The following is a 25561-nucleotide window of genomic DNA, read 5'->3' as shown; positions in this document are numbered from 1 at the left end:
AGATTCCTCCCGCCCCGCCCTCCTGTGTTCTGTTTTCTCCCCAAGGCCCCGCCTCTTCCTCCTCCTTCCTCTCCCGGCGCGCGCGCCCTGGTTGCCTAGCAACCCCTGCGCTTCCTTCTCAACCGCAGCCATGTCGGAGGAAGAGGAGGCGCTGGCGGAGGCGGAGGAGATTATTCGGAGCCAGAGGATCTTCCTGAACCACTTGGACACCTACGGAGGCAGCAACATTGGGAGGGTGAGGGCCGGAGGCGGATAGTCGCGGAGCGTTGGTGGGTTGACGCGGCCCGGTAGCCAGGGCCGCCTCGCCCAGGAGGCAAGCTGAGGCAACCGCTTCGGGCGTGCAGGACCCACAGGGGTAGCAGGTTCTCAGCAGTTCCTGATGTAGCTCTTTATTCCCTACGCTCTTTCCCTCATATATATCTTCACTCCCCCCTTTCTTCTTAATGTTTTAATGTTGTATTTTTATCTTGTTTTTTAAATTGTATTTTTCCCCCCAAAAAAGTTTTTTATTGGTTTTCACAACATCATAAACAAACAAACAAACACATAAGACAAACAAACATAAATCATAGCCTTATTGAAAATTACACTTACTAACATTGTTAAGTGACTTCCTCGCTTCCCCTTGGTTGAATTTCATGGCATATCCTTTTAACGGTTTTCCAAATCACAGTTCTTATAAAATTTAACTTAAACATTTAACAACCTTAGATCTTCACATTATAAAATTAAACACATTAATTCATCGCTTAACATAAATAAAATCCTAAGCCAATTTAGTATCTGCAAGCTGTTTTTAGTTAATTTAACTTAACATATTTAAGTAATCATTAAATTTAATCCACTCTTCCTGATACTCCTCCTCCTTCTGGTCGCGGACTCTTCTGGTTAGGTCGGCTAGCTCCGAAAAATCCATCATCTTCATCTGCCATTCTTCTATCGTGTTTTTTAAAATGTATTTTAATCAACTTGTTTTTATTATTGGTTGTTAGCTGCTCTGAGCCCGGTCTTGGCTGGGCAGGGCGGGGTATAAATAATTTATTATTATTATTATTCCCTGGAATGGCACCCTTTTGTGGTTTGCCTCTGGTGTCAAAATGTCTTGGGGCCAGCCCTGCCAGTGGCCCACCTGGTCCATTATCCTGTTCTCCCAGTGGCCAACATAGGTGCCAACTCCCTGGGTGATCGAGCATCCATGAAATTTCTGGGGCCAGGCACCCCCACATTTCGGTGCTTGCATGCCGCATGCACCCACAGCCCCTGGGGCACCGGCAGTTGTGGGGCCAAGTTGGCCAACCAGACGCAAGCAGGAGTGTTCTCGCCACCTGTGGTTTCCAGCAGCTGGTATTCATTCAGAGGCATTGGGGATTGTACTCCCAGCTACACTGCGGGGTGGGCAAGGTTGAGAAGGGCTGATCAGATGTGTGAAGAAACTACTTTTTATCTTTTAATACTTCCTTCCCTCCACACACTCAAAAAGAACCCGTGTGTGTTTTCCAACTGCTTTGGGGGAGGTAAGAAAAAGTGAACGTGAGGTGTTACGCCTGGTCGTTTAAAATAAAATGCAACACACGTGAAACATGTTGGTTCGTAAAAGAAAGGGGGTGGACAGATCCCAAAGCCCACAGCTGGAGAACATGAAGCTGTGTGTGCAAGTTGGCGGTTCGAATCCGCACAATGGGGTGAGCTTCTGTTGCTCTGTCCCAGCTTCTGCCTACCTAGCAGTTTGAAAGTACGCCAGTCGAAGTAGATAAATAGGTATTGCTGTGGCGGGAAGGTAAACAGTGTTTCCGTGCGCTCTGGTTTCCGTCACAGTGTTTCGTTGTGCCAGAAGCAGTTTAGTCATGGTGGCCACATGATCCGGAAAGCTGTCTGTGGACAAATGCCGGCTCCTTCAGCCTGAATGCGAGATGAGTGCCACAACCCCTTAGTCGCCTTTGACTGGATTTAACCGTCCAAGGGTCCTTTACCTTTTAGTCCTGTTAATGAAAATATTGTCCAGCTGTGGATGTTGGAGTTTCAAAATAAAATGTCTATCAGATGACTTTAAAGGTTATTTAAAATATATACATTTATTACATTTCTATCCCAGCCTTCATTCTTCTACGGAGCTTCTAGCAACTTTCATGATTCTTCTCCCTTCCCTAATTTTGCCCTCACAGCCATCTTATGAGGAAGGTTGGACAGAGGTATAAACAATGGTTTATTGTTTCCAGAATGTGTCACAATATGCTTTGGGTTTGTCTGCTCCCATTTCCCCCTGCTTCATATGCATGGTAAGGAAACTGAAGCTCTGATCATCATTTAACAAGCTAAACTTTGATTTGCACTGTATTTGGACACAGCGAAAAGGATTCAGGTTCTCTCATTTTACACATGAAGGGGGAGTGAACAAGCCCATAGCTCACGGCAGCATGTTGTCATAGCAATACACCATAGTATGTTGTTATGTCCAAATGAGCACAATTATGAAACAGAAAACTGATTACCATATCACTATGAATGGAATTCTCTCACACTATCCCACTGTTCATTTCTTGTATACTTCAAGTATCTAGCGAGCTGTACTGTTGGAGCCTCTCTGGAAGAAGTAGCAGAGGAAGAGGAAGAAGAAGATGAAGGTAGATCAGCTGTTGAAATTTCACCTATGAAACCAAAGGAAGGAATATACCAAGTAGTGGGAACTCTTTTACAGGAGACTAGTACAAAACCAGATTTTGCTGTGGAAGCATATGGAGTGAGTATTACACTTCTTTAATTTACTAAAATACTTGGGGATATAGGTGGTCACCTTTATTAAACGGCAGGAAAAGAAATCAATAAATCAAAAGAAGGTAGTATAATGTATACCCGCATAAACATTTGATAACTCTAATTCTGTAAAACCTAAAAGCTACAGTCTACAGTAGCTAAAATTTGTCAGGGCTAACCAATGAGACTTAAGGAAGTCATCATGACTGAGAGCCTGGCTTTGACATTTGCCATGTGAGAACAGCCCTGAGTCTACCTTTTGAGAATTCCGAACATGGTTAAGCCAGCAGTCAGAACACTAGAGTGGATCACAATCTCTCACACTGTAAAAGCCACCTCATCTATATCCATTGCTTCACCCTGCTTATCTCTCCCTCTTTATTCACTGCTTAAGTTTACCCAGTCAGTGCAATATCCAAGTGCCAGCAGTCAGGGAAGTTAGATGGGATGAAATGGCAATGGAGATAAAAGCCACAATGAGCTAATAAGAAATTGATTTTTTGACGGAATATATATGCTGGAGGGAATAAAAGCAGGCCCTATCTAATTATACTGTAAGGTCCCTTCAGGATCCTCCTGGAGTGAAAGGTAGTTATAAACCAACCCAGCAGTTCAAAAGCATGCCAGTACAAGTAGATAAATAGGTATTGCTGCAGTGGGAAGGTAAATGGCGTTTCCGTCCACTCTGGTTTCCATCATGATGTTCCATTGTGCCAGAAGTGATTTAGTCTGTGGACAAACGCCAGCTTCCTTGGCCTGAAGCAAGATGAGTGCTGCACCCCATAATCGCCTTTGACTGGACTTAATTGTCCAGGTAGGGGTCCTTTACCTTTACCTTTTTTATAAATCAAATAAACAAAAATCCCCATCACCCAACCCCAGCTTCCACTCTTTTAAAATTGTTAGAGGATAAAAAATAGAGGATTTTCTTCTTCTTCTTTAAAAACGAAGGATTGATTGCTAAAAGTTATTACTAAATAGAGGGAAATAATTCCTCCTTATAGCTTTTGTTTGTTTTTAGACATCTTCTCGAGAAGAGCTGCTAGCTCGCCTGTTAGAGTGTGACATTATTATTTATAACATCACTGAAGATGTAAAACAGATTGAGGAAGCAGTCTGGGCAGCTACTGGTTAGTACAATTTGTTCTTTATCTGAAATGGGCATGACACATTCATCAACTTTGGGAAGTGAAGCAGTAGATCTAGTGTGATTCAGCAGACTGAGACCTCAAATTGGCACTACCTGAGTTCAAATCCCTCAGCCTTGGACTTACCTGGTGGTATTGGGGGAATTCAGTTTCTTATCCTCTTGTTAGAAGAGCATAGTTTGGCTTCGCTCACACATACAAATTTAATCATGCATGTTGGGTGAATGTTTACTCAAATGACTGTGCTGGTTTAAATGGTGTGGTCAAGTTGAATAGGTGCACAATATCTGAATTTGAAATTAGATGATTTGCCAATTTCTAATGTAGTTTATGCCCATCTCTGTGGCCTAATCCAAAAGACTCTGACTGGGATTGACTGTGTATATGCCAGCAACCAAGGTGTAGAGCCCGGGAAAACATGGGCAGTTGCCATTGGATGGGAAATGGCTGTGTGTGGACTAATCTCAGACTAAACCATTCCAAATGGCTGATCTGTGCTATCACTGAACTTCTTACAGGGCCACATGTATATAATCTTATTAGCTGAATCATAGGAGGAATCCTATACACAGCTTCCATTTGCACATCTGGTTTTTATTCATTTTATATTGTTTTTTCATAAAAATTATATACGCTTGATTGTAAAAAAACCTCAGAGTAGTTTACAAAGCAGGTTACTCATTTAGATAGTGATCCACATGCTGAACCATCTAGCTGGATCGAAATTGTGTGTAAAAGCTCGATGTCTCCCATTCTGAGCCTCCTCCACCCACAGGCTTCTGAAATATCTTTGGATGCATAACAATGGATTGCTATCAGGGGTGAAAGTGAGAAGTCTTGATATGTGTGTGCAAGTCTTTGTACAGCATTAACCTTAATTTGGGGAAAGAAAACATTTTGCCTGCAGAACATTGTCATAAAATGTAAGTAGAGGATTTTTTAAAAAACAAACATTTAGTAACATATACACTATAATGTAATTACACAGCAATACAAGCGGAATCATCAAAGTTTGAGAAGCAGAAAGTGTTCATTCTGCTTTCAACAATAATGACCTGGGCAAGAAGCAAACCTCTTGATCCGGTGAGTGGTAGAAAAAGTCAAGAAACCTCTGACATTTATTGACCTCAGCAGGTAAACCTGCACTTGAATTATTTGCCTTCCATAAATTTTAGTGACAGAATATATGGTACAGGCTCATTTCTCAAACTTGCCTGGCACAGTTCCATTTGAACTGCATTTCCTCTCTCTCTCTCTCTATATATATATATAGTTTCTAGCACAAGAAGCAGGGATTAATTCTTACTATTCCATACAATGACTCTTCAATTAACTAATATTAGGAATGCAATTATTTACTTTAAAAAATCATTTTGCTTTGTCAAAATAAAAATTGAATGATACCAAAGGATACAGTTTTAGAAATCTATTTTTTTCTGTTTACTCCTCTCCACCCAGGAAGATCCAGAAATACCTTTCACTGAAGAAGACTATCGTCGAAGAAAACCCCATCCTAATTTTATAGAACACACTAATGCTGAAAAAACTATTACCAAACTTGGCAAAATTGTAAGTGTTAATGGAAAGTAAATTAAATATGGTTTTTAAAAAGAAAGATGGAGAGTGTATCTACACTACAAAATTATATAAATTTTGTGATGGATTCTGAGACTTGGGGGGGGCACCAGCCAGTTTCTGAACACCACAATCCAAATTATCTCCCTCTCTGTATAAGGAAAGGAGGCAAAACACCTAATCCTTGGCACCTAATCCTATGACCTGCAGTGTTAACAGTGGACTATTGCATGGTGGCTGAGCAGTTGTAACCTAGGTTTGTTGGCATCTGTCTGTCTTGAGAGACAATGGAGTATGCCCCAGGGTGAAGTGAAACCGCTGTGTTAGCACTGAAGTTACCTTCCTGGGGCGCAAACCTTGGCAGTGTTTATGGAGGTCCTGGGCTGCCTAGACGTCAAGCCCCCCCCTCCCCCTCGGCCTCACTGATGTGGACCAAAGGAAAGCAGAGCAGTATTTTGATACTAGCTTGGTTGCAGGAGTTGCTGGAAGGAGGCGTACAAGATGCCTTCCAATAGCCTTAGTAACTCCATTCCAGATTTGTGTAGAGTTTACTCCTTTGCCTTTTCTAATGCTATTTGTCATCTTGGACTTGTTGTGGAAGGGCTGGGTATAAATGGTTTAAATAAATAAGAAAATGAATAACTTGTCTTAAATTAGGTTTGTAAAATGTTTTTCATTTTTTAACACAATAACTTTTATCAACAGGCGAAAAGCAAATTTAATACGTATGTTGTTGCTTCTGGTGTTCAGTATGGAGCTGAAGAAAAGCTTTTACACTACTTCTTTAAGGTAGATATATTTCAAGGTAATTTGGATGATAGTTAATATTGCAGGACTTGTCAAATAGTGGATTCAATACATTCTTAAATCTGTGAGCATGCGGAAAGATGTCCTCTATTGGAATCAGATGCTAGACTAGATGGATGTTTGATTTGATCCAGCAAAAGTGTTCTTATGTAGTAAAATGAAATGGCATTAGGTCTTTACAAGTTTAGCAGAGGATTTACTTCTGGTTCAGAAAACCATGCACTGATATGAGAATTCCTTAAAATATAACTAGCAGGGTGCAGACTTCCAGCTGCCTGGACACCAGTGTTGACCATATTGCATCTGGAAGAAAGAAAAGGAACTAGGAACTGTGGTTTACCCCTCATAGAGCTACAATTCCCAGCACTCATAACAAGCCACAGTTCCCAGGATGCTGGGGTGAGGGAATGTGCTTTAAATGTGTGGTGTGTATGCAGCCACAGTGTTCTCCCCTCTGTGTAACAGATGAAGGAACAGCATAGGTTGAGCTGTAGATATCAGCTTTTCCTGATCGTGCTACTGGGTGCATTAAGGCTGTTCTCCAGCTTACTTATCAGTCACTAAAGAAGGCACAGTCAGCCTAGGAAGAAATAAAGGTAGACATGGAAATACGGAAAGAGATAAGAGGGAGAGGAGAATGTTGTGGCAAGCACTGTGTTCGAGTTGGGAAATTTAAATGAGTTGCTGTATGGAATCTACGCTATTTTCAATGAGCATTTTAAATCTGCAGTTCTTACTGTGTTCCTCTGTCAGCAAATCTCATCTAGACCACCACTATTACATATGTTCCAGTTCTTATACAGGAATAGTCCCTATTTTGTCTTCCAAGGGGACTTTTGAGAAACGCTTGTTAAGAACGTCTTTAATTTGAGTTATTGGAATTGCCATTCTCAGAGATTTGGGTGCTAAGAGTGCCCCAAGAGTGTCCTATTTTCTTCTTTGAAATATTGGAGGTGTGCTGCTATTCCTAGTTTCTGAATGGAGGACTGCAATGGAGCACATGGGAGACTTGCCCTATGCCGCACAATAGCTCCATGGTAGAGGCAGAACTTGTACCCATGTCTCACAAGTTGACTTTCTATGGCCAAGTATGGTATGGCCTAAATCTGCCTCCTTTAAAATATAAAATTTGGCGGGTGTGGAAAAAACACTAAACAGCATCAGAATGCTAAGTTACAATTTAATGAAGGAGCAATGAGTAGCCCTAAGCAAGGCCGGGACCCCAGCAGGAGCCATTACCGATTCCCCCCTTTAAAATATTCTGGCCTAATGCTTCAAGCACTACTGGGCACCTGAGTCTAGCTGCCATTGTAATTTTCTACATTGCCCTTAAGTGACATTGCACCAGACGCACTGGAGGAATTATAATGGCAGCTAGACTCAAATAATTGGACTACTGCTGCTATCACTACCAGGGCTTAGCAACTGAGGGAGGGGTCCATCAGGGCCCCCTCAAACTGGGTTTTAGGAGTTTTGTAAAAGAATTTGTTCAGTGTTAATTAGCATATGTGTTCTGCGTCCTAAAAATACCGTGAAATATGTGGTCTCTTGTGTTGGTGAAGATGCATCAATGGTGACAGGTGACAGGAACATGTGCTTTTTCATTAGGCACCAAGTTGAACTCTTTCTATATACCTGTTGTTTTTGTCCATGGAGTTTTCCTGGCAGGGATACTAGAGTGGCTTGCCGGTTCCTGCTCCAGGTGGATCACGTTTAGTCAAAACCCTCCACTATGATCCATCTGGGTCCTGCACAGCATAGCTCATAGCTTCTCTAAGTTATTCAAGCCCCTTCGCCACAACAAGGCAGTTATCCATGAACTCTTTCACCTTCATTTGCATTTTCTTTTGCAAGTATGCGAAAACTTGCAAAACTGTAGAACTCAGATCCTATAAAACATGTTGTTAATTTGACTTCTCTAGCTGATGAGGTAGCAACTGGAGTGAGTGATTCCTCATTCACATATACTAAAGTTACCAACTTAGGATACTCTGCAATTATTTTTCCAGTTATCTTGGCTTGGTGAGACTCCGGCAATACCAATTTTTGGAGATGGACGAAATGCTATTCCAACCATTCACATTGTTGACTTAGCAGCGTAAGTATACTTCTTAGCCATGCCTCACTTCAGGGTTAGAATCATAGTATCATAGAGTTGGAAGGGACCCAAGGGTTGTCTGGTCCAACCCCCTGCAAAGCAGGAATCTCAGCTTCCATCTTCTTCCTTAATGAGAATCAGTGTTACCCAAAGGTATGCCTATCTGTTCAGGTTCCAGGAAGGATGACTTTTAAATTTGATTTCATTTTTTGAGACATCCTAAAAAGGAATCATGCCTAATATTGTAAAATAAACTAAGACTTCATTGTCCTTAGCAAGAGGCAAACTTTCATGAACTGTATTAGTACCTTTCTCATTTTATGTAAGTTAATGGAAGCTTCCATATACCTAGTCAGTCTCTTGGCCCCTCTAGTCAATGTTGCTAACACTGACTGGCAATGACTTTCCAGGGTTTCATGCTGGAGTTTTCCCCAGCCCTACCTGGAGATAATAGGTCTTGAATCAGGGGCCTTTTGCCTGAAGAAGCATGTACACCATTGAGCTATGTCTCTTCCATATAATAGTTGCAGTTCGTTACTATGAAGAAAGATAAATTTCTTAAAAATGAGATAGAAGCCATTACAGTGGTACCTCTAGTTATGAACTTAATTCGTTCCAGAGGTCCGTTCTTAACCTGAAACTGTTCTTAACTAGAGGTGTGCTTTTGCTAATGGGGCCTTTAGCTGCGGCTGCGACACTGGCACACGATTTCCGTTCTCATCCTGGAGCAAATAATAATAATATAATAATAATAATTTATTATTTGTACCCCGCCCATCTGGCTGGGTTTACCCAGCCACTCTGGGCGGCTTTCACAGAAACCAAAAAACACTAGAAGATCATACATTAAAAGCTTCCCTGAATAGGGCCGCCTTAAGATGTCTTCTGAATGTCAGGTAGTTGTCCATCACCTTGACATCCAATGGGAGGGCATTCCACAGGGCGGGCGCCACCACCGAAAAGGCCCTCTGCCTGGTTCCCTGTAGCTTCGCTTCTCGTAATGAGGGAACCGCCAGAAGGCCCTCGGCGCTGGACCTCAGTGTCCGGGCAGAACGATGGGGGTGGAGACGCTCCTTCAGGTATACTGGGCCGAAGCCGTTTAGGGCTTTAAAGGTCAACACCAGCACTTTGAATTGTGCTCGGAAACGTACTGGGAGCCAATGTAGGTCTTTCAAGACCGGTGTTATGTGGTCTCGGCGGCCGCCCCCAGTCACCAGTCTAGCTGCCGCATTCTGGATTAGCTGTAGTTTCCGAGTCACCTTCAAAGGTAGCCCCACGTAGAGCGCATTGCAGTAGTCCAAGCGGGAGATAACTCGAGCATGCACCACTCTGGCCAGACAGTCCGCGGGCAGGTAGGGCCTCAGCCTGCGTACCAGGTGGAGTTGGTAGACAGCTGCCCTGGATACAGAATTGACCTGCGCCTCCATGGACAGCTGTGAGTCCAAAATGACTCCCAGGCTACGCACCTGGTCCTTCAGGGGCACAGTTACCCTATTCAGGACCAGGGAGTCCTCCACACCAGCCCGCCCCCTGTCCCCCAAAAACAGTACTTCTGTCTTGTCAGGATTCAACTTCAATCCATTAGCCGCCATCCATCCTCCAACCGCCTCCAGGCACTCACACAGGACCTTCACCGCCTTCACTGGTTCTGATTTGAAAGAAAGGTAGAGCTGGGTATCATCTGCATATTGATGGACACCCAGTCCAAACCCCCTGATGATCTCTCCCAGCGGCTTCATATAGATGTTAAAAAGCATGGGGGAGAGGACGGAACCCTGAGGCACCCCACAAGTGAGGGCCCAAGGGTCTGAACACTCATCCCCCACCACCACTTTCTGAACACGGCCCAGGAGGAAGGAGCGAAACCACTGTATAACAGTGCCCCCAGCTCCCAACCCCTCTAGACGGTCCAGAAGGATGTTATGGTCGATTGTATCAAAGGCCGCTGAGAGATCCAGCAGAACTAGGAAACAACTCTCACCTTTGTCCCTAGCTCGCCGGAGATCATCAACCAGTGCGACCAAGGCAGTTTCAGTCCCATGATGAGGCTTGAACCCTGATTGGAAGGGATCCAAATGGTCCGCATCCTCCAGATGTGCCTGGAGTTGTTCAGCAACCACACGCTCAATCACCTTGCCCAAGAATGGAAGATTTGAGACTGGGCGATAGTTGGCCATACTGGCCGGGTCTAAAGATGGTTTTTTAAGAAGCGGTTTAATGACCGCCTCTTTCAGCGGATCTGGGAATGTTCCCTCACAGAGGGAAGCATTCACCACCCCGCAGAGCCCATCGCCCAGCCCTTCCCGGCTTGCTTTTATTAGCCAGGATGGGCAAGGATCAAGGAGACAGGTGGTTGGTTTCACGCGTCCAAGCAGCCTGTCCACATCCTCGGGGGTAACGGATTGAAATTGATTCCATGCAACTTGACCAGACAGGGCTCTAGCACTCTCCCGCCCCGGCCCTGCTCCCACGGTGGTGTCTAGCTCCTTCCGAATATGAGTGATTTTATCTGCAAAAAACTTTGCAAAATCGTTGCAGGAGATCTTGGGGTCTTTACAAGGCCCCGGTGGTAAAGGTGGTTCCGTTAAATTGCGGACCACCTGAAAGAGTCTCCTGCTACTATTTTCTGCAGATGCAATAGAGGCGGTGAAGAAAGTCTTCTTCGCCGTCGCTATCGCCACTTGGTAGGCTCGACGTTGAGCTCTAACCTGTGTCCGGTCAGATTCGGAGTGAGTTTTCTGCCACCGACGCTCTAGCCGTCTCAGCGATTGTTTCATCGCCCTCAGCTCCGAAGAAAACCACGGGGCTGTCCGGGCTCCATGCAATCGGAGAGGGCGCTTTGGAGCCAGACAGTCGATAGCCCTGGTTAACTCCGCATTCCAGCGGGCCACCAGGGAATCAGCTGAAAGGCCATCAACATGGGATAAAGCATCCCCTACCACTCTCTGGAAACCATTTGGATCCATTAAGTGGCGGGAGCGGACCATCCGAATTGGTCCCACCTCCCTGCAGAGGGGAAGGGTCGCGGAGAAGTCCAGTTGCACCAGGAAGTGATCTGACCATGGCACTTCTTTGGTTTCACTTTTACTTAGTGTCAGATCACCCACGTCACTAGAGGTGAATACCAGGTCTAAGGCATGTCCATGACTATGAGTTGGGCCCAACTTATTCAGGGACAGCCCCATGGAGGCCATGCTTTCCACGAAGTCCCGAGCGGCCCCTTGTAAGGTCGTGTCGGCATGGATGTTAAAATCCCCTAGGACAACCAAACTAGGTGTCTCCAGGAGAACATCCGCCACGACCTAAAGCAGCTCGGACAGGGAATCCTTGGTGCAGCGGGGAGGTCGGTACACCAAAAGGAATCCTGTACTGCCCCTATTGCCCAACTTCCAGAACATGCACTCAGAAAACTGGGTCTTCCCAGTAGGACGCCTGATGCAAACTAATGACTTCCTAAAAATCACTGCAACCCCCCCTCCCCGCCCACATGACCTGGGTTGCTGTGCGTAAGAGAAACCTGGTGGGCAAGCGGCAGCAAGGACAGGCCCATCTGCCTCATTCAACCAGGTCTCTGTCACACAAGCCAGGTCAAATCCTCCGTCCACAATCAGGTCGTGGATGGCAGTGGTTTTATTCATCATTGACCTGGCATTACACAGCAACACCTTTGGGTTATGTGGGTTTCCCCTGTTGATTCCAGTATCCATCTGGTCAAGGCCAGACCCGGAGGCAGGGATAGTCTTCAAACAACGACTAAACCTACCTCCTCGGTAATGACATGGTCTGGTCTTAGCGTAACTCCGCCTCCTGTCCATGATCACCGAGATCGGATGTCCCAGTGCTTCCCCCCCTGTGGAACTTGTCCCAGCCATCGTGTTGGCTGGGGCCTCACTCCCAGGCAGCCCTGATCCCGCCCCTTAAAAACAAAACACAAACTATACAGAACCAATAAAACAACAGAAAACAGAAACAGAACAATTATACTAAAATTAATCCCCAACCAAATATCCATTACACCCACCCACCCCCAACAAGAGAAAAAAGGGGGAAAAAAGAAATACAAATTTAAATTGCCACTGACTGCTTGAGGACATTTTAAAACACATTGGAAAAGGGAAGCAATTGCAGAACACTTCCCAGCTTCCCCAAAAGTTTGTTCCAAATAAGGGCCTGGGCCACGCCCCCTGGGCCAGTTGGAGAAGGCCCTGGAAGGGAGCAGGCCCTGCAGTCCTCACCCAGCCGATGGTCCGAGGCTTCCCTGCAGCAGGAGTCCCTTTATAGCTGGGAGAAAGGGCCTGGGCCACGCCCCCTGGGCCAGTTGGAAAAGGCCCTGGAAGGGAGCAGGCCCTGCAGTCCTCACCCAGCCGATGGTCCGAGGCTTCCCTGCAACAGGAGTCCCTTTATAGCTGGGAGAGAGGGCCTGGGCCACGCCCCCTGGGCCAGTTGGAAAAGGCCCTGGAAGGGAGCAGGCCCTGCAGTCCTCACCCAGCCGATGGTCCGAGGCTTCCCTGCAGCAGGAGTCCCTTTATAGCTGGGAGAAAGGGCCTGGGCCACGCCCCCTGGGCCAGTTGGAAAAGGCCCTGGAAGGGAGCAGGCCCTGCAGTCCTCACCCAGCCGATGGTCCCTGAAGTTCTCAACTTGAGGTAACTCTTCCAGGTTAGCAGAGTTTGTAACCTGAGGCGTTTGTAACTCAAGGTACCACTGTATTGTTATTTATTAAATTTGTATACCACCCTTCATCTGAAGATTTCGGGGTGGTTCACAGCATAAAAATACAAGATAGAAACACGAAATACATACTAAAAACAAAACAATGCCTCACCACAAGCTGCTATCTGACTACAACTACATCCACTGATTTTTGTTCCTTCCATATAATTTGTATTTTAAGTCTCCTGCCTTACATATTGAGGAGGGCTTGGGGAAATACCTTTTTACATGTGTGCTCCCTCCCAAGTTCCTTGCGGCAGAGTCCAACCAGATCCTTGGCAAACCTTCCATTTGAAAGGGTTGAGCCATCCTGATATTCCAGCTGCATGGGTATGTCTCAGCCGTGACATGTGAGGGACATCTTCATTTAATGCCAGCTAGTTTAGACTGACTGGGTTGGATCCAAAATGCCCTTCTGCAAATTGCATGAGTCATTCCATTCACAGTATGGCAATGGATTCTTCCAGAAATTTAAGGGAAAGGCAACTTTTGCCAAATTTTCTCCTGTAGCCCCTCCCATGCTAACCTTCTGGAGCAGATTTTTAGTTAGTTGCAGAAGGAAGGAGGCATCATATAAACTTGTCTCCCTGAGACTTATAGTACTTGTATTCTGTATATTTATTCTATATTAATGTTAATATAGAATATATATAGCGACTGACAACTGTATCTTTTTTTTTCCTCCCCTGCAGAGTGTTACAGAATATAGCAGATCATAGGCCAAGAACACATTACCTTATTGCAGTGGACGAATCAATACAAACTTTTAGTGAAATAGTGAAGGTAAAGCAGTTTAAGACTTTTGACTGTCATGTGTCTATTATTCTTTCTTAAAGACTTTGAACCTCTGCAACAAATCTTGAGGACTGCAGTCCTAAATCAGAGGCAGGGAACCTTTTTCAGACTAAAAGCCACATTCCCTTATGACCTACCTTCCAGGAACAACTGCTTGCCACAACTGCTTGTGGCATATAATATATACTGAAGGAAGAACAGTTCTCACATCTACACTATCTGATTGTCCCCTTAACCTAGGGCTGCGACATATTTAGCAAATACATCCCTAGTCCTTGATCAGTCTGTATGCATAGGAGTGAGTGGTGGGTCGCATCCAGCCACATTAAGGCTAATCTGCTGTGGATGCATAACAAAATTCGGCTGAGCCCTGTAGTCCTGGGGTTATACACTGATCGCTAGAATATGTGTAACACCTTCATTATGTTATGAATTACTCGATTAACTAACGGTCTATGAAGAGCACCAAGCTTCCCAAGCTGTATTGAAATAATTCCTAAAAGCAGTTTTATGTGAAAAATTATTTGCAGGTCAATATTTGTGGGCAGTGAATACCCCTTATGCAAAACTGCCAGAGAAGGGCTGTTGGAGATTATTCTAAAAAATGTTTCGTATTGGCCTTTGTAATATAAAGTTGACATGGAGTGCAATCTGAAAGGGAGGAGAAAGGAAAACTGAAGGTGGTTGAGCAGTGTTTTCCTGTGTTTTGGCAGTTTCGTGTAGCAGAGTGAAAGGAGTGTCTGCATTTTTCCTCTTTCTGTGGTTTTTATTTTATATTATTATTATTATTATTATTATTATTATTATTATTATTATTATTATTATTAAAACAGTTGTACCTCCCACTGATGACCTTGGAGCCCTGATGTTAGAGAAGAACCACCTGCAAACCCTTCTGCAGCCTCCCATAAGATGCATTCAAAGTTAGATTTCTACTTAATGTGAGCCTCTTTCTCCACCTACAAAAAAGGAGCTCCAATGGATCCTCTTGTCCTCTCAGGGCCACAGCATTGCAGCAATGCTGAGCAGGAAAAATATGTTAACTGCAAAGCAGGTGGCTCAGTCCACTATGACAGCTTCCAAAATTTGCAGCAATTTTGTACAAAGGAATACGATGCGATGTTGCAGGGATTGTTCTGAACAAATATTAATTTTTGGTGTACTGTGCTTTTTTTGTTGGCACCTGACTACTCGATAATTGGTTCTTATTGTTATGGCCTTATGGCTTAAAACAATTAATAATCTATTTTTATTCTCCTTTCTGTATGTGTGATATTTATTACTGCTGCATTTAAAACTTACCCAGTATTTTTCTTTAACAGTGCATCAGCAGAAATGTTGGTCCAGGAAAAACACAGAAGGTTCCAAGAGAAAATGCTTTCCTAAACAAAGATTTAACGGTATTTGTTTAATCTTCCAATATTTTCTGCCAGAGAAGATAACAGCACTCTTTAATGCTAATGGATTAAAGAACCCTGACATGACTTTAGTGGCGACTGCCTTGTACTGCTTTTCTTTTTTACGGGGAGGTGTTTACAGGACTAGGTTAGGATTGGGAGTCACAGCAACTGCTAGTTACAGTTTTAAAAAGATGTATGCAGTGCCAAATTATATGTTTAAAATCAGGTCAGTAGTCAAGCTTTTTAATCAACAGGGAGAATGCGAGAGAGAAGAAGTGGACTTACTGGAGAGAATGTGGGAGTCAAAATAAATGAATGGCTTTCATACTTTATGAGCTTATTTTTCGGTCCAGTTAAAGGTCTTTTTTTTAATTTACGTTGTAAAGCCTTATAGAATCTGGGCCCTGATTATTTTAAGCAGCACCTTCCCACATATTCTAGGTTTTATTCTCTTGTGAGGTTGGATTATCATCTACCAAGGACATGGCCTTCTCAGAGGTGGGCATGGAGATATGCTCACACTTGAGAAGCTCATTAACTTTTTCCCTGATTGTGTTTTGGAAACAGCTTAAAACGTATTTGTGATGTTTTAATGATTTTACGTGCACTGCCATGATATTGTTCTCATGAGCTGGTGATGTAGAAATACTCTTATTTAGAAATACTCGTAAATAAGTATTCTGCCAAGCAGTTCAAAACTGAGATTTTCCATTTCTCTTAATGTGTATTTTACTATTTTTAATTAGTTTTACAATTGTGGTGTTATACTTTGTATTGTTTTCATCAATGCTGTGTTGAAAGGTCATTTGTAAATACTGTTAATAAGAGTGCATCATTATAATAAATTATTGCACTTTCTTTAGCAAGAACAGTTGGATGAATTACTTGTGAACTTGCGAATGGAAGCTGTATATTTGAAGGAGAATTTCAACATTAAGTGGGTTGCTCAAGCAGGAATAGTGGAGCATATTGATCAAGTAGTGAAGGAATACAAGCAAAGTCGAGGCTTACTGGTAAATAAATAATATTTTATGTTATTTTATAATCCATAGGTGGTGCAATGTATGCTCTTACAAGAGGAAACGTGAAATATCCCAGGAAACCATAGTATTTGTTTTTTGGAGCGACTGCAGTCTAAGCCACCGAGTCTCTTTGGCTTAACAGTTGTTAGGTTGGCAGCTCGAATCTGCGTGACGGGGTGAGCTCCCGTTGCTTTGTCCCAGTTCCTGCCAACCTAGCAGTTTGAAAGCATACAAGCTTGAGTGGATAAATAGGTACCACTGTGGCAGGAAGTTAAACAACGTTTCTGTGCACTCTGGCAAAATCTGCAGACAAACGCTGGCTTTCTTGGCCTGAAAGCGGAGATGAGCGCCACACCCCTAGTCAAATTCTACTGGACTTAACCATCCAAGGTTCCTTTACCTTTACTATTTATTTATATATTGTAAAATGTTGCTAGCAGGGAGTAAGTTTCATTGGACTCAGTAGGGCTTACTGAGCAGAGTGGCTATTTCCTTTCATTAAAATCAGGGGTGGGGTGGGGTGGGGGAGAGAAATACTTTGTGCCAGGTCTGAGGCTAATGTAGTGCTGTTGATGGTAGGGAGGGTGGTTGTAGTCAAGGAGGATAAGGTACAACTTAGTGTCCCGTTTCCCTGTGCTTTAACCATTCCACCGCCACATCTCCACTTGTGGAACAACACCACCAGCATTGTTTTCCATCAACAATTCCACTGGCATATTTGTTGTGGTGGCACTATATATTCCGTTTCACCAACTGGCCATATTTGAGTATAGGGTGGTACCCTTTGCCATTCGTTTTACTTCTGGCCATGGGATGCAAAGACTAGCTATTTTAATAAACACATTTCCTTGTCTTCTCTTTCAGCCCGTCAAGATTTGTATTCTTGGCCCTCCTGGGGTAGGAAAAACTTCCATTGCAGAAGAACTGTGTAAACATTACAAGGTGCACCATATTAAAATAAAGGATGTGATTGCTAAAGCCATAGAAAATTTGGTAAGCAGGTCACTGTTTCATTGTAAAGAAACTGAAAAGTTGTTAGCAAAATGTGGGCAGGAGACATAATTAGCATTGGATGCAGTTAAAAATAAGTTGTTTATAAGCTCCAGACTGTGCATTTTATCTTTCTTGTTCTGATGTTTGATATAATCTCTTCCTCCAGTAAACAACTCATTGGTATTCTGCTGCACTATTTCAGTAGAAATATTAGAATATTTACAGACCTATTGTCAAATAATAAACTTCACCATAGTGCCGTTCTTAGCCTTATCGATACAAGGATCATAAAGATAATATATTGATCCAATTTCAGATAGCTTATAGACTTTTATGAACATGGTCCACCAAAGGTTAACTTAATTGTGCTGAAACAGGCTTCATTTTGACTTGATTCTGTCATCAATTTCCAACTTAGGCTGTAACCCTTTGCACACTTACCGAGAGTAGTTGAATTTAGTGAGATGTGCTTTTGAGTATAAAATATGGATGATGGTGCTGTTACTGTACCAGGAAACTCCTCCTTTCTGCCTTGCCCCCTAGGGCAAATCAAAGAAAGTAAGTTTGGGACATTGTGGATCCACTCGCAGTGACCCCACCCCAAGGAGCGAAAGCCTAGTTTAAAATTGGCCACAGCTTTACTGATTTCAGGTGTAACTAGGCTTTGGCTTAGACACTGGGTGCATCTGCCTTCTCAGCCTCCTGATGGAGGGCTGACGCTTGACAGGGTCAAGCCTGAGATTATAGGTCCTCCACAAGACATGGGTCCACTTGGATGGCCCTCCCAAGCCGCTGCAGGAGCAGACTGCATGTGAATAAGAAAGATGAAGTAAGATTGTAGTGGAACAAAAAACGAAAAAGCAAAGGGGATTTTTTTTTTTTTTTTTTTTGCCAAGAACAACCAACAAAGATGTCAGTTCAATGAAAAGGACAAGGAATATCAAATTAAAGAAATTATTTGTTGTGCTAGTGCATTATTTTTAATACATGGCAAGTGTCATAACAAAGACTTGTCCAGATTGCAGATCTACTTAAAGGGTAATTCCATATGGCTATTCAGTATTCATGGATTATATTCATTCAGTCATCATTGACTGGAAAGCTGATGCTCCAGTGAAAATGTGTATAAAGATCTTGTCACAATGCATTAAAATGATGTGGAAAGACTTTATTTATTATTTAAAAGCATTTCTAAACTGCTTAATATTCAAAAATCCCTTAAGTGGTATTTAAAAATACAACATAAAAACAATTAAACAGTATCATAAAAACAGAAACAAACAGTAAAGCAATATTATAAAAAGAAGAATTAAGTAATAACAGGTTCCAGTCTCAAGAAGCGGTGATCTCAAGAAGCAGAAAACCAATGGAGACGATTAGGAGGCAGAGTAAATTAAAAACACACACATTAAAAAAAAACAACTTAAGAGGATTTTTTTAAAATGCCAGCATGACCAGATCACCTTTGAAACTCCTGTAGTAAAATGTCCCCTCCTCTTCCTCCCCCCTACCCCCTTTTTGCTGTGGTCACTTGTCATCAAGTAGAGTGGGGGAGGGGCAGCCCTTCTCCCAATTCTGAGTGGAATGAAAGTGGGGAAAGGTCTCCACCTACTTTACCCATTATGCCACTTTTGGGGGGAGGCAGGGTTGGGGGGAGCGGAGAAGTTAAGGTACTGCCCCCCACCCTGCCTCTTCTCCCCACGGAAAACTTCAAGGCCCAGTTTGCTTTCTTAAAAGTGACTTTGAAGGATAATTTGTTTGTATTTTTTATTCACAATTTTTATTTTTATATATATTGTGACGAGGTCAGTCATTTATAATGCGGTCCCTGGTTGACCAAAGCGGGGGAGGGGGGAGCTTTGAAGTGTGGTGTGTTTTTAAAAATATCTCTCTCTGTCCCTGTGTTCCTCAAAAACAAAACAAAAAACCAAAAAGAAATATTTGAAATATTTCCTGACTTTACTTGTGGTGTGACCATGTCCAAAACATTTATCTCAAAAGGAGAAGGGGGGGAAAACACAACCTTGTGAAAATAAAAATAAAAAACGCAAAAAAGTCAAGTCTTTATTCTGAGCATTCCAGTAACTCTTTCTCTTTCTGTTCTGTATATGTACTTTAGCTGTAGCATAACTAGTGGGTTTGTATGAGATGGCAATGTCAAAGATAAAAGGGCTTTCTTTTTTTTTCTTTTCCTTTTTCGTTCTTTTGTCTACAAAGCTGCTGTAAAAATTTTTTTTATTTATTTTTGCCTGATTGATGTATGTGTGAAAACAATGTTGTCCAACAATAAACTGGAATTTTGTTTTGCTGAGTTGGTCTAACAGAAAAACAACAACCTAAGAACTGAGTTAAGTGCAGAACAATGATAAACTGAGAGAAACTAGCATTGACAGATTTGCCCATTCCTTTTTTTTTTTTTTACAATAAGTACTAGATTAATTCATTAACTCAAATACATAACCGAGTATAGAAACCATAAGCTAAAAAACCAATGTCATGCAGTGGGATAGAAGGAAAGAGAAATCAAAGTTGGAGTTGCTTTAGAGTAACTTTGGCAGGTTTGTGGTTCCATTCAGAGGGGCTCAGCTTAGTTGCTATCATTTTTGTGTAACTGAGGCAAAATTTGTCCAGAATTTGAGTGGCATTTTCTTTCCTATTACACCCCTAGGAGAAAATTGTTGCTCCTAAAGAAATAGTAGAGCCTGAAGTGGTGGAAGAGGAGGAAGAAGAGGAGGAAGAGGCAGAAGAAGAAGGGGAGAACATAGAAGAAGCCCAGGAATTATTAGATTCAGTTAAAGAAAACATGGAGCAAAATGCAGGTGAATCTTGTTTGCGATGAAAAGATAGTCTAGTTATTTGCATGCAGCTTATGTGAAATGCATGTCTGCCTTCTGAATCTTGTTAAACCTAGTCCATGAGATTTCCAGTCCAATACTCAGCATGACATACAAGTGTCCTGTTAGTGAGTTCGGGGGAAGGGGAGCAAAAAACAGGATGTCTCACGTGCCCAATTATAAAAGATTATGCAAATTTAATAATGTTTTCCTGTAAAACTAGGTCGTCTGGATGATAGCTTTGTGGTTAGGTTCATGAAAGAAAAGCTAATGTCTATGCCTTGTAAGAACCAAGGATATGTTTTGGATGGGTTTCCAAAGACCTACGACTTGGCAAAGGATCTTTTTAATCGTAAGTAAGAGTCCTTGTCGTTACTGTACATTGCACTATGTAACAAGTGCTAGTGGCCACATTTAAAATAAAGTAGTTTTATCATAACTGTGGAATCATGCTGAAACAAGTGTGTTCATGATTATAACTTGAAATATCTATTCTCCATTGAGGATCGCTAGTGTTGTTAAGTTCCTAGTAGGTCATATATGAGAGATACGGGGGTTAGGAAAATCCAGAAGATCAAGACGGACAACAAATTCTGCACTAAGGGCAACACTGGAAACACTGGAGAGTTGCAACTACGTTTACATCTTTTATTGTTTGCCTTTGTTTCCCTGTTCTCTGGCTTTAGTGTCATAGCTTGCAAGTGGATTTAGAAATCATGATATCTGAAAATATAATGAAAAAGTGCAACTCTGGGGTGGGGAACGTAAACAATTTAAGACTATTTTGCTGTTCCCCCTCTCCAAAATTGATTATTTTGACTGTATCTTATACTGTGCTGCTGTTTCCCGCTCTGAGATAAATTATGAAAAATAAATAAAAGATTATTTCTAGGGGCAGGAAGGGTAAGAACAAATAAGAGATGACGGAGATCTGTGAGTACATTTTCCATCTCATTAAATTTTGGCAAATACAGTCAACTCACAACTTACTGTACATCCTACAATTTAAAGAAGCAGGAGAGTCAGTCATGGATTTCCCTCATCCTATTCTGTTTTGCCCTCTGATAGAGATATTTTTTCCGGAAATGTATTACAATGCATTGAGGACACTATTGTGCCCTGTACACACAAACCCTAGTTGGGAGAATCTGCAGAGCCCCCTTGAGGATCTTGGATGGTTGAGTGTCTGCTTGTATGGGGAAAATCAACAGATCAGACCTCATTTAAAATAACAACATATGGTAGCAAACTGGTTGAGAGATATCTGTAACTTGTGAAAATGCCATGGTTTGTGAAAATGCTGTACGTCATGGTTAGGTACAAAAATGAAAAGGAGAGGGAGGAGGAGCATGGAGGAAAGATCCTATGAGCCTGCAGGGTAGGATCTGTTTGGGGCATGGTTAGAGAGCATAATAGAAAAGTCCTATCTCTGCTGAGTGATACTAGACATTTTTAGTACTGTAATCTTTAGTGTGCAAGTTTCTATTGATGACATCTTAATTGTGTTTTTTAAAAAGTTGAAGATGAGGAGGAAGAGGATGATCTAAAAGGCAAAATTCATCACTATGACAAAGTAATAATTTCTGGTAAGTTTGCTTTGCTTAAGGCCAAACTAGATGTGATGGTGGCAGTTCCAAGTATTTAAACCAAAATCTGCCCTGGTTATATAAGAGGGTGGTTGAAAGTGTCCCATTTTTAACAACAAAAGACGGTACACAGATGGAAAGTACAGCCCCCTTTCTGCAACTTCTCTGCCTAACTTAACTAGCCCTGTGGTATTCTCAGAAGATTAATTCTCATATATGTTTTCCTCCACAGACTATGTAATTTCCTTGAATGCTTCGGATGAATTCCTGAAAAATCGTATCATGAATCTCCCTGAATCTGTTGTTGCTGGAACTCATTATGCTCAGGACCGGTACTTGAGATCCCTGAATCTTTTCAGGGAGTTAAACACAGAAGATGAAACTGTTCTCAACTATTTTGATGAAATAGAAATACATCCACAGTATATTGGTATAGTTGAAAGTGCATTTAATTTCTTAACCTCCCTTTCTCTTTGAGAAACCAAGAGACGAGAGGCACAATAGCTCTCTCTCCTGAAATCCCCCAGTGAAAAAGGGAGGGGGAAAATCTCTGCAAAGGTAGCTTCAGTGAACCAAGAGGCCAAAGTACTGCAACTAACAATCAGGGCAATTTCTAACAACTCACACTGAAATCTATAGGAGCAATATTTATTTGAGATAGTAAAAAGAGCACCAGTTCAAAGATCCTGTAACCCAATGCAGATTTTTTTTTTATTTTATTAAGTCAATAATTTTAGCACACACCCCAAGATAACAAGAAAATAGTTCAGTTTAGGTTGGAATACTTTTTGCTCTTCAACCAATCTTAAAGTAAGATTGTTGGAACTTTCCAGAAACTAATCAGGAGATGGACCCTTAGGACAGGCTCAGCCTAAAGGTGTTGTCTCTTGTGGCTTAAGAATGCACAGTGACCCTGGGACTTCAGTACCCACCTCAAGATAAGAATTGTAAATCCCAAGGTGCTAGCAGTTAACTCAGGGTCCCAAACAGCCTCAATTTGCTAAAAAAATGCCCAGCTTTGAATCATCACAACTCCAATTATTGTCATGTTTAAGATAATAACGTAGGACAACGATTTTAACTAAGTAACCTTGTGCCTGTGGTGTAACTAATAAGTTTCCTCATTTTTCTCTCCCCATACTTGAAAGATGTATCAAAGTTTGAAGGTCTGGAGAACAGAGTTATAGCGAAAGAAATCATCAAAACTATTGGCGAGCCTCGAAATTATGGTTTGACAGATGAAGAGCTGGAAGAATTTGAACGAAAACAAGCTGAAGAACGCCTTGCAAGAGAAGCTAAAGAAAAGGCTGATTTGGAACAAAAAGAAGCTGAGGAAAGGGCTCAAAAATTGGCAAACTGGGAAGAATGGGTAAGTAAATCCCAAATGCTAGATAATTCTAATATAAAGAGATTGCCCCCGCACACACACACACCAAAAAATGCTAACATGGCACACACAAATGCCTATTCGCACATTGCAGGTGGGAAGAAATGAGGAGAGGGAGAGAATTCTTTACATGAGGCACTACCACTGCTTCTCTCATGTAACTTTACAGGCAAAGAGATACAGTAATAGATTACTGAAAGATTTTAGATGGCTTTCTTCTGTGTATCTAGTAAATATACTCAAGAGCAGAATTGGCAACGCAATGAATAGGCTGCACTGGGATTGCATAACTATATTGATAGTTCCTATTTAAAGTCAATGCAGAAGTTTATTTTGAGATGAATCGGTTTGGTCTAAATAGCAGCCTCATATGTAAGTATCCAATTCCTTCTCATGTACCCTTCAATTTTTGTTATAATTGATTGTATGTAAGTCACACTAGGAATGGCTGAATGGGGTATAAATGCTATAAATAAATTCTAAACTTCATGTCACATTTCTGCAGCAAAAAACTTAACAGCCCCCCCCCTCGTGGCTTAAAAAGTTCTTAATATTGTGTCTACTTACCTCAGTCTATGGTGTTTTTTGTACACCATAGTACTTGGAATATATTAAAGTTTTAGATTAAGGTACGAATAAATAATAGCTGAATAGGGGAAGGAACTATAGCTCAACAGTTGTGCATACAGAAGATATTACACACACAGCAAGTTCATATGCAGAACTCCATGCAAACTGTGTGTCCCATCGCATCACACATGAGGATTGATATACATTTATCTTTTTTTTTTTTACGAAGAACACAGAATACCACATACATGTGTGATTGCTACACGGAACAATCCGCTTACAGTTGGCATGGAATTCTCCACATGGAATGGCATTTGTGCAGAAAACATCACAGCAGACCTCAATCATTTGTTATTGTGTTAACATTTTCTTTGAGGCACGTGCATAATGATTTAGGTATGCAGTGTTAAATTTCAGAAATGTGTATTTAGATCTATTTGGAATTTAAGAACTAAGAACCAGTAATACAAAATGGAATGCATTTTATATAGTCAAATTTCCTGGACCTAAATTTGTTTTGGGTTTTGTATTCTGTCTAAGCATAGCCTAAATATATATTTATCTCTGCATTTTTTAAGAATAAACGTTTGGAGGAAGTGAAGCGGCAAGAACAAGAGCTTCTGGAAGCTCAGTCCATTCCATTGAGAAACTACTTAATGAAGCATGTCATGCCAACACTTATGCAAGGCTTGAATCACTGCTGCATGGTTAGGCCAGATGACCCTGTTGACTTTCTGGTAAGGAAATGCATTTTCCCTGTATTTGTCTGTCTGTCTGTCTTTTTCAATTATAGTAATAAAAAAAAGTATGTCCCATTTTTTATTACATACTTGTGAATTCTAGACATGCTACATTGTTGTCATAAACCCAACAAAGATTTTTGTACTGTCCTGCCTTTATTCCATCAGTCACTGTGGGCAACCTACAGTTTCACCAGTAAAACTCATTTGAAGCCCAAATTTTGACATTTGCTTCATTTGTTCAACTGTGAAAAATCAAACTGTGCACTACAGTTGATTCCAGATTGCTTCTTTTTGGCTCACTCTCCAATCAGTTTTCTTTGCCCCCAATAGCGCTGTCACTTAGCCAAATCTAACTGGCTGCATAGTGTTGCAATATCATTCTAATTATGGGTTTTAGGTGAGGGGTAGTACATCTGGTGAGAAACATGTCGTGCTCCTTCTGGGGTAGTTTGTTGACATCATCATCATCATCATTATTATTATTATTATTATTTTGGTCCCAACCCTGCACTCCGCTCTGGCGGATTGAGTGGGTGAGACCAATAGTGAGTCCAGCGGTCAAGAAGCAGTGCACAGAAATGGAAAATGGTGAACAATCGCACAATTTTGGAGGGTTTCAATAAATACAATGATGTTAGTATTAGCCACTGTTCAGTGCTATATGTACAGAAACAAACCTATATTACGGTATGAAAAATTTGTGACTTTTTTTTGGTAAATTTTAAATCAACAGGCAGAATATCTCTTCAAGAATAATCCTGAATTTGACTAAGAAGTATGCAACCTCATTGCAAGATCAGGTGTAGCTTCAGATTATTATGTTTCCTCTTTATCACTGTAAAATAATACTGAAATAAAAAGTTTCATGATTGTTCAAGATTTGTGGTTAGTTTCATATTATCCTCTTACCCTCAAAAGTGCTCTGACAACTGATAGCATAAGAAGGCCCACATTTGTATTTAGAGCAGATAAGCCACATGCAATAAAGTGTTAAGCACTGTCTCCACACCATTTTATTTGCTCTAAATCTGAAAGTCCCTTTTCCTGAAAAGATCAATGTTTGGTTGCACATGCTTATATGTAGCATGTACTTAAGCTCCAGAAGTAGTGGGCATGAAGACTTTGCAATTCCCTTTCATGTC

General features: G+C 41.8%; 1 protein-coding gene across 4 annotated transcripts; it reads left to right on the top strand.

Annotated features, from left to right (window-relative positions):
- The first annotated feature begins 74 nt into the window (after positions 1–74).
- Positions 75–25296, top strand: AK7 (adenylate kinase 7). 4 transcript variants are annotated; one of them, XM_083518132.1, is made up of 18 exons: positions 75–235; positions 2552–2737; positions 3773–3881; positions 4888–4982; positions 5358–5468; positions 6180–6263; positions 8291–8379; positions 13782–13872; positions 15207–15284; positions 16148–16297; positions 17171–17299; positions 19968–20118; positions 20357–20485; positions 21651–21719; positions 21952–22149; positions 22868–23088; positions 24255–24413; positions 25153–25296. In XM_083518132.1, the coding sequence occupies exons 1-18, from the start codon at positions 131–133 to the stop codon at positions 25189–25191; spliced, it is 2193 nt and encodes a 730-aa protein (XP_083374258.1). In that variant the 5' UTR covers positions 75–130; the 3' UTR covers positions 25192–25296. The 4 variants fall into 4 exon arrangements, with proteins under 4 accessions (XP_083374258.1, XP_083374259.1, XP_083374260.1 ...); XM_083518133.1 differs by having other exon boundaries at positions 121–2189; XM_083518134.1 differs by having other exon boundaries at positions 173–362.
- Positions 25297–25561: the final 265 nt, after the last annotated feature.

Source organism: Podarcis liolepis, assembly GCF_965112155.1.
Source record: "Podarcis liolepis genome assembly, chromosome: 1".
NCBI lineage: Eukaryota > Metazoa > Chordata > Lepidosauria > Squamata > Lacertidae > Podarcis > Podarcis liolepis.
The sequence above is the reverse complement of the archived record's forward strand: the minus strand, read 5'-3'. Positions and strand labels throughout refer to the sequence as shown.